Source organism: Strix aluco, chromosome 3 (genome assembly GCF_031877795.1).
Source record: "Strix aluco isolate bStrAlu1 chromosome 3, bStrAlu1.hap1, whole genome shotgun sequence".
In the NCBI taxonomy this organism is placed as follows: Eukaryota; Metazoa; Chordata; class Aves; order Strigiformes; family Strigidae; genus Strix; species Strix aluco.
The window spans coordinates 99,538,847-99,548,213 of NC_133933.1; the positions used below are offsets into that span (position 1 = coordinate 99,538,847).

Sequence of the window (9,367 nt, forward strand, 5' to 3'; positions counted from 1 at the left end):
TGAAGAACTGAGCTCAGTCTGACTCAAAGATCTTTAGTTCAGTGCCAGGTAACTTAGTTTTAAGACCTCCAATATTAGATCATCTAATGTAATTAGTCCCCTTTGACCATAAGGTGTCAGAAAGTAATGTTATTTTTCCCCAAGCAGCATTTAGCCAATTTTCAAACAGGCATCTCCATTTATCAAGGAAAAGATAATGCAAATAGCATGTAATAAGCTAGGTGATAAAGAACAGCATGCTAAAAATGCATGTAGAGCACCCCTACACTACTTGCAACCATGAGCTGACCCTCTTGGAATTAAACCTCCATTTCCATCATCCCATTTACAGCTGTCAGTCTGAGATGAGACAAAACAGTTTCCATCCCCTCTCCACAAACAGGACAGAAACCCCAACCCACTCTAACGGAGACAGAGGGGATGGTTCTCGAAGAAGGGGGCTTTTACCACTGAACCACTGTGCTAAAGGCTAAGATCAGCTAAGTAGCATGGGGAATAAACAAGAGGAGCTGGAGATGTGCGCATATGTGCAGGGCTACGATCTTATTGGCATAATGGAGACAGGGTGGGATGGCTCTTGTGTCTGGAGTGTTGGAATGGAAGGACACAGGCTCTTTAGGAAGGACAGGCAGGGGAGATGAGGAGGGGGTATCACCCTCTACGTCAATGACCAGCTGGAGTGCATGAGGAGCTGACTGAGAGCCTGTGGATCAGGATTAAAGGGAGGGCAGAGACAGGTGACATTATAGTGGGGGTCTGCTACAGGCCACCCGAGCAGGAATACTGAGTGGATGAGGCCCTCTACAGACAGATAGGAGCGGCCTCACGTTCACAAGCCCTGGTCCTCACGAGAGACTTCAACCACCTCGATATCTGTTGGAGGGACAACACAGCAGGGCATAAGCAATCCAGGTTGTTCCTGGAATGCATTGATGGTAACTTCCTTCTTCAAGTGATAGAAGAGCCAATGAGGAGAGCTGCTATGCTGGACCTTGTTCTCACCAACAAGGAGGGACTGGTGGGGAATGTGAAGGTCAAGGGCAGCCTTGGCTGCAGTGACCATGAAATGGTGGAGTTCAAGATCCTTAGGGCAGTGAGGAGGGAGCACAGTAAGCTCGCTACCCTGGACTTCAGGAGAGCAGACTCCCCTCTTCAGAGATCTGCTTGGCAGAGTAGCATGGGATAAAGCCCTGGAGGGAAGAGGGACCCAAGAAAGCTGGTTAATATTCAAGAATCACCTCCTCCAAGCTCAGGAGCAATGCATCCCAACAAAGAGGAGTCAGGTAAAAATGCCAGGAGACCTGCATGGATGAACAACTAGCTCCTGGACAAGCTCAAACACAAGAAGGAAGCCTACAGAGGGAAGAAGCAAGGACAGATAGCCTGGGAGGAATATAGAGAAATTGTCTGAGGAGCCAGGGATCAGGTTAGGAAAGCCAAAGCGCTGATTGAATTAAATCTGCCCAGGGACATCAAGGGCAACAAAAAAGCCTCTATAGGTACATCAGTGATGAAAGGAAGATTAGGGACAATGTGGGCCCTCTCCGGAAGGAAACGGGAGACCTGGTTACCCAGGACATGGAGAAGATTGAGGTATTCAAGTGACTTTTTTGCCTCAATCTTCACCAGCAAGCACTCCAGCCACACTGCCCAAGACACAGAAGGTGAAGGCGGGGACTGGGAGAATAAAGAACTGCCCACTGTAGGAGAAGATCAGGTTTGAGACCATCTAAGGAACCTGAAGGTGCACAAGTCCATGGAACCTGATGAGATGCAGCTGTGGGTCCTGAGGGTATGGGTGGATGAAGTGGCTAAGCCACTGTCCTTCACATTTGAGAAGTCCTGGCAGTCCGGTGAAGTTCCCACTGACTGGAAAAGGGGAAACACAACCCACATTTTTAGAAAGGGAAAAAAGGAAGACCCAGAGAACTACAGGCCAGTCAGTCTCACCTCTGTGCCCAGCAAGATCATGGAGTGGATCCTCCCAGAAGCTATGCTAGGGCACATGGAAAATAAGGAGGTGATTGGTGACAGCCAACATGGCTGCACTAAGGGCAAATCGTGCCTGATAAATTTGGTGGCCTTCTACAGTGGGATTACAGCACTGGTGGATAAGGGAAGAGCCACTGATGTCATCTACCTGGACTTGTGCAAAGCATTTGACACTATCTTGCCTGACAGCCTTGTCTCTAAATTGGAGACATGGATTTGCTGGATGGGCCATTCCGTGGATAAGGAATTGGCTGGATGGTCGCACTCTAAGCGTTGCAGTCAATGGCTCGATGCCCAAACCCAGACCAATGATGAGTGCCATTCCTCAGGGGTTGGTATTAGGACTGGCGCTGTTTAACATCTTTGTTGGCATCATGGACAGTGGGATTGAGTGCACTCTCAGCAAGTTTGCTGACAACACCAAGCTGTGTGGTGCAGTTGACATGCTGGAGGGAAGGGATGTCATCCAGAGGGACCTGGACAGGCTTGAGAGGTCAGTCTGTGCAAACCTCATGAAGTTCAACAAGACCAAGTGCAAGGTCCTGCATGTGGGTCAGAGCAATTCCAAGCACAAGTACAGGCTGGACAGAGAATGGATTAAGAGCAGCCCTCCAAAGAAGAATTTGGGGGTATTGGTGGATGGAAAACCATGTATGAGCCAGCAATGTGTGCTCACAGCCCAGAAAGCCAACTGTATCCTGGGCTGCATCAAGAGAAGTGTGGCCAGCAGGCTGATTGTCCCCCTCTACTCTGGTCTCATGAGACCCCACCTGCAGTGCTGTGTCCAGCTCTGGGGCCCCCAACATAAGAAGGACATGGACCTGCTCAAGCAGATCCAGAGGAGGCCACAAAGATGATCAGGAGGCTGGAGCACCTCCCCTGCGAGGACAGGCTGAGAGAGTTGGGGTTGTTCAGCCTGGAGAAGAGAAGGTTCTGGGGAGACTTTATTAGTGGCCTTACAGTGCTTAAAGAAGGCCTGCAGGAAAGATGGGGAGGGACTTTATCAGGGAGTGTAGTGATAGGATGAGCAGTGATGGTTTTAAACTGAGAGAGGGTAGATTCAGATTAGATATAAGGAAGCAATTCTTTACTGTGAAGGTGGTGAGACACTGGAACAGGTTGCCCAGAGAAGTGGTAGATGCCCCCTCCCTGGAAGTGTTCAAGGCCAGGTTGGACGGGGCTTTGAGCATCCTGGTCTAGTGGAAGGTGTCCCTGCCCATGGCAGGGGGGTTGGAACTAGATGATCTTTAAGGGCCCTTCCAACCCAAATCAGTCTATGATTCTAAGCACTGATCTCCTCGGAGGTGGCTGTACTTTTCATGAATGGTTCATGAACTGCAAAGCTCTTTCAGCAATTTTAAGACACTACATAAATGTTTAAACACACAAAGAAATCCAAGCCCTTATATATCTCTCGCTGTGTACATCATCCTGAGTGCTAATTTCACATCACTGTACGTGCATTTATACTCGCATAGTGTAAACAGCATTAAAGATCAGGTGCACAGCGAGCAAGTAACAGCTCCAAAACTCGAGTTGCAGCATGTTTATTTACATAACATCTCTCAGAAAATTCATCACAAGCATGACAGAAACAAGAAACTTCACAACAAATCCAGATGAGATTTTTCTGTACATTATATTTTTCAACAACCAGAAATATTTTATTATCAATACACAAACATTTATACATTAAAAATCTATACAACGTCCTTTTCTCTCCCAGTCTCCGAAACGTGTAGGTTCGGGGCCTTTAGGTCCACCCCTCTCTTTTGTAGCGGGATTGATTCCATCAGGGAATTCTAAAATGACAGGGAAAGTTCATTAAAATGCCTATAATGTTGACAATGTTTGCCTCTTAATTTCATTTTCAAAATCAATTCTCTTTTCAAAGGCAACCTTGAGTTAAAGCATTTCCCAAAGTCATACAAAAGCAATTTCAGAGAGTTTGACTACAGTCAGCAAAACATATGATCGATCATATTCAGTTATGTAAATAAAAACGCAACTCCATGTCCAAAGGCACTAAAGCACCCCAGTTTCTCATGAATTCATAGTGAGAACTTGCATCACTCAGGTATGCTGTACAGATGTTCCCTAGGTCTAAAACACCAAGTCAGTTTCTGTGTTTGTTTAGGTCTCTAATTTTAAGCACTCAGGTTTTAATTTTAGCTTGAATTTTAGTCAAGATTCTGTTACTGTTGTATTTAAAACACCATGCTTTCATGGATGCTGGTATGTTTGTCAAGAAATAGCATGTTGATACTTCAACACCAGCCTACATACCACAGTCATAAGAGGTACTATAAAATCCTGAATAGCTAAAATTAGACTTTTTACCTTCTAAAACTTAACCTGAGCTCACTAAGCTACTGCAACACCCTTTCAGGAGAGGGAGACTCCTTGTAAGTGGGGTGTGAATGGCACTTTCAGATCCCTCTGGTAAGCGACGTGCCACGCTTACCCATTAGCAGTGCTGCTTCTGCTGCCAGCACCCTACACCAGCTAATGCCACCTACTCGGGCACCACGGAGCTTTCTGCACCTCATGGCCAACACCCTGATGCCACTCATTGCTCCCTTACTCAGGGACATCTCTTAAGAGTAGTAACTCAGGCCACCCATGCTGCACAAGGGCCATCCCCACTTCGTGGCCACTGGGAAGACACAAAGCACTTTTTGGCACAGCACCGTCCCAGGCCGAGTGTTTTCTCATCCTGCACTAGCCTGCAGGGCTCCCCAAAGCTCACTGTACCCCACACATCCCCATGCCACGCCGCTTCTCCAGAGCCTCCCATCCATACGGTAACTCAGGGCTCCCTCAGTCGTATCCCCAACTCAGCCCTGGTGGGCAACACAAGTAATGAGGAGCAGGGTTGAAAATGAGAGAGACAACAACAGAAATCTTGGAGTGCAGATAAAAAGACAGTGATGGAGGGAGACTCACATAGCTACAGGCTATACACGATGACATATTGGGATGCCTGTTTAAAAATTCATGTGGACCAGGATAGGAAATGTTAGTATTTGAGCCCCTCTAGCAGTACAAGGAGCACAAATGGATCTAATATTATTTTTTAGATGTCATCATCCCAATATCCAAGCACTACTGATGTGCTGACAGCGGATGCAGAAGCTCAAAAGATTTCTCCATCATAGCTACACAGCTGTGGGAATTCAAATAGCCAACTTAAACGCTTATGTTTTTTTCCTAGTAAGACAATGGGCAGTCAGCATTCTAACAAACTATCGCTAGTGTTACATGTAAAAAATATACAGGTACAACTAAATTTAAAGGCAAAAGAAACCTTGAGTCTTGCTCTAAACCTAGAACATTGAAGCAAAAAGCAAAAGATAATGATTATGCATTTGTTTTAAATGAAGCAGGAATGGAGCTTATTTTCTTGGGAATAAAAGGACAAGAATTAAATAGCTGCTTGAGCAGTAACTCCAAACTCTGAGTCAGTTTTCAAGTGAGTCACAATCTGAAATTGCTTGCAACCATTCTGGAGATGATACTGTAATTTTTCAGTCACTTTGTCATCTGGATATTCAGTGTAATCTATTGATATATTAAAAAAGCTTGTCCTAGAGACCTCGAAGTAGATAAACATGGGTTATCACTACTGGTAAACAGTAGCAGAACATCACACTACAGTGAATAAGACAAAGCATGACTAGCACTTTTAGTGAAGGGAAGATGGCTAATTAAAAAGAAGGAGGAAAGAGATTCTTTCTCCCCTCTGACAAAAAAGTGCATGTTTCTAGGGACTTCAGCAGTGATGTATCTGTGCCTCCATCTTGTCAGGCTCTCTAAATGCAGCCCCACTGAGGTCACTGGAACACAATGAGAATAGCAGGTCACTTGGTTTCCCTGGACCCCACTGAGTGGCTCAGTAAACTCAGTATCCTGTTGCTTTTCAAAACACTACCCGCAAGACTAAGAGAAAGACCGACCACAAAATACAGCACGAATCAGAAATCTTCTGTGGACTAAGAAACAGAACAGGCTTTTTTGATAATAAAAGGTAGCTGGTGCCCTCATGAGTTTACTACCACCATTTATAGTTATACTTAATAGATCAATACCAGCTATATTTCCCCAAATCATGCAATGTTTATGGTGGAAGGCACCCTGCTCAAAGCAAGGCTGGTTTTAGGTCAGGACATCCAGGCAGATTTGAGTATCTCCAAGGGGAAAGGGATCACAGATTCTCTGGGTGACTTGTTACAATGTTTGACCACCCTTGTTCTGAAGACTTTCCCTTATTTGCTGCAACTTCTGCCCGCTGCCCTGCCTGTTTTCCTCAGAACCATTAAGCTCAGAAAGTGATTCCAACAAGTGCTGAATGCCTACCCCTCTCCTTAAACTGACATCAGCACCGCATCTCAGGGGCTTGCCTTTAAATCATGGCTTTCAATTGTGGGAAAATATGACTTACTTTCCAGGGGTTCCCTCTCTATACTGGACTCCTCTGGTTCATCAAATCGACCTACTGGTAACTTCGGTTTCTTAAGTGACTGTTTAGCAGGTTCAGATCTTCTTCCTGTCTTAGAGCTGGTGCTCCTCAGAGAGCTGCAAAGCAGTGACGACTCTATCAAACAAATGGACACGTGTAGCATAAACGTGAGACTTTAATACTGAGTAGCTCCATGATTGTTCAGAGCAACTCTGAAAAACCCTCACTTCAGAAATGAGGGAGCAGAAGACAGGAAAACAAACTCCACATATTAGTTTAACATTCAACTCACGAACACCTAAGGAATCAGCACAGATAATTATTTTTGGCCCTAGAAACATATGCAGGCAAAACTGTGTTAGTTGTATAACTCAGTTCACATAAACAATGTTATTTTAAACTGCTTGAACTTATCTTCGCTGTTATCTCCTTATATTTTAACTTCTAAATAGTAATTATAAAACAGACCAGTACATTCTGTTTTCCTGGAGAAGTCCTAACCTCCCCCAGGAAGCCTGATGATTTCCAGGTCTTGGCTCATTTCCAGCAGCTTTTGAGTCAGAAAAAGCTTCCGCTTTCCCAAAGGAAAGTTTTAGAAAATAAAACGTTGTTCCCTTAGTAACAGGTTTTCCAGAATGCTGGTAGAGAATAGTTGGGCTTCCCTTGATGGTAAAATAATTCAGCTGGTAGTCAAAAGCAGGACAAACTTTGAGCACATTTAAGTTCAATTATGTAACTGCATGCAAATGCTTTAAATAAAAGCCTAAACTTTTTTCCTTTAAACTCCTACTAACATTTGTTAATGTAAACGTAGGAGAAAACCTATTAATATCCATACCTAAAGTTCTTTCAAGTAGTATAAAAAGAGGTGCATACATATCATGTCATAAATAATTCAAGAATCATAAACAAGTCTAAAATTATGTATGAAGATCTCTCAAAAGGACTGATACTTCTGCATTTGGTTAAAAAGCTAAATGTCCACAGTGAGCATAACTACCCTCTAAAAATATTTTAGCTACGGACACGTGCCTAAAGCAGCTCTGACTTTTCTTAAGAAGGAAGATTCAAACAGAAATCCTCCCTGTACCAGTGTGGGTGCAAAGTATACTTGAAAGAACTATTATTCTACCTTGCTGGAGAGATCGTATCAGGAAGCCTCCTCAAGCAGTGTGGATTTGACTCACCTATATATACACACCAACCAACAATCCACCTGTATTCCCAGAATTAGCATATTCATTCATCTTAAAATACCACAGCCCTAAGATTAAACCCTACAGTCACATAAACTGTATTATGCCTGCCAACTGTTGCCAATGCCCCAAACGAGTAATTTTTTTCTTTTAAAGCATGACATAATGGACTATCAACAGTGAAGAATCTAATACTTCTGCAAACATTGGATATTTCTACTCCTACGGAGCATCGTGTCATTCTTCAGCAAGCTGAAAGAGAACCTAGCTAGAAAACTAAATTAAAACTGATATTCAAATAAGTCAGATTGAGGTACTGATGTGAAATTGATTATCTCAGTCAGGAAAGAAGAGGCAAAATCCATTTTCTTGTCTGCAGTACTTGATACTGTTGACCAGAATACATTCCTCTTGACACAAAGATTCATGCAGTGGGAGCTGGGCACTCATTGGGATGCTTGGGGGATAGATGCATCAGCCAAATCTTGCCATGAACTTAATGGCCAAATAGACCCTAGGAGGGCCCACAAACATCTATAATTTTTTTCCAGCTCTTCTATATACCATACCAGTCTGTTTCAGGAATGTTGCATCAATAGCATCACAGAAATCTCAATTTTTGATGGAGAAGGAAGTGGCCTAACCTACAGCCCTACAGAACAGCCTAAACTGAGCATGTGAGACATACACTGTTATGCAGGCTACTTTATTTATCCTCCACCGTAGGTTTCTCCATGAACAGATCATCTGAACTTCCTCATACAAAGGGTACAGACCAATAACTTCCAAGGACACAGTAAGTTCTCTCCTAGTCTACAAATACTAAACCACGGCTTCATATTTTACTACCCTTTAAAAGTTCGCAGAAACGACCGGGAAAGAAAATCTCCAGCACGGATAGTAAGGCCTGACAGCAGTAGGTTTACAATATAGGGGAGAAAAATATCTAGATGGAGAAAAGGAGAAAAAAAAAAAAAAGGCAGGAAATCTGTAGATAAATGGGGGAGGGCAAAGGCTGTGGCACCCCACCACCCACAGCCGCGGGCTCAAGAGGCGGGGGTCACACCGCGGGTCGCGCACGGCCCCATCGCCCGCCGCCATCTTAGTCACCCCTCAGCACCCCCAGCGCCGACAGCCCCGGCCGGTAACCGTCCCTCTCTCCCTCGCTCGTATCTCCCCTGCGTGAGGAAGGGGAGGAGAACCTGGGGAGCCCCTCAGCGCAAAGCCAAGCCCCTCCCGCCTTCCGCCCGCCTCTTACTCGCTGCTCTCGGCGCGCCGCGCAGCAGCCGCAGAGCCATGACCACCCCGCGCTGACAGGGCGCTGCGGCGCAAGCGCACGGCGCATGCGCACACGCCGACGGCTCAGCCTGGGCGGGCGGGCGGGGGGGGGGCTCGCGCGGCGTCCGCCGCGCGAGCCCCGCCCCCGCTCGCCCGCCCCAGGGGAAGAGGCGGGAAAGGCGGTTCCAGTCAGGGCGGTGGCTGCGGGCAGCCCCGCTCCCACCGGCCTTAAAACCAGCCCGTTCTGCCACGAAGGGAGGTGAAGGGAGGCGTTAACAAAGTAAATCTCCTTGGTAAATGAACAGCAGCCACGGCACGTTGAGTTTAACGCGCTATATCTGGCAATGCCCACACACCGAAAGTGGTTAAATTCAAGTGACTGCCTCATGTGTGGCATTTTCTCGATCAGCTTTTTGTAACACGGTTAACTGTACATTCGAGA

General features: G+C 45.6%; 1 protein-coding gene across 1 annotated transcript; it reads right to left on the reverse strand.

Moving 5' to 3' along the window:
* Positions 1–3,523: 3,523 nt before the first annotated feature.
* SDHAF4 (succinate dehydrogenase complex assembly factor 4) lies at positions 3,524–9,001 on the reverse strand. Its single transcript, XM_074819812.1, has 3 exons — positions 8,906–9,001; positions 6,434–6,586; positions 3,524–3,794 (listed from the first exon to the last, which is right to left on the reverse strand). The coding sequence occupies exons 1-3, from the start codon at positions 8,943–8,945 to the stop codon at positions 3,685–3,687; spliced, it is 303 nt and encodes a 100-aa protein (XP_074675913.1). The 5' UTR covers positions 8,946–9,001; the 3' UTR covers positions 3,524–3,684.
* Between the last annotated feature and the right edge of the window lie 366 nt (positions 9,002–9,367).

Excerpts from the sequence above, each read along its gene's own strand:
- SDHAF4 (XM_074819812.1), bottom strand. The coding sequence starts at position 8,945 with ATGGCTCTGCGGCTGCTGCGCGGCGCGCCGAGAGCAGCGA. Across the intron at positions 6,587-8,905 it reads CGGCGCGCCGAGAGCAGCGA|AGTCGTCACTGCTTTGCAGC; the intron begins GTAAGAGGCGGG and ends TTTGTTTGATAG. Across the intron at positions 3,795-6,433 it reads AGAGAGGGAACCCCTGGAAA|AATTCCCTGATGGAATCAAT; the intron begins GTAAGTCATATT and ends CTGTCATTTTAG.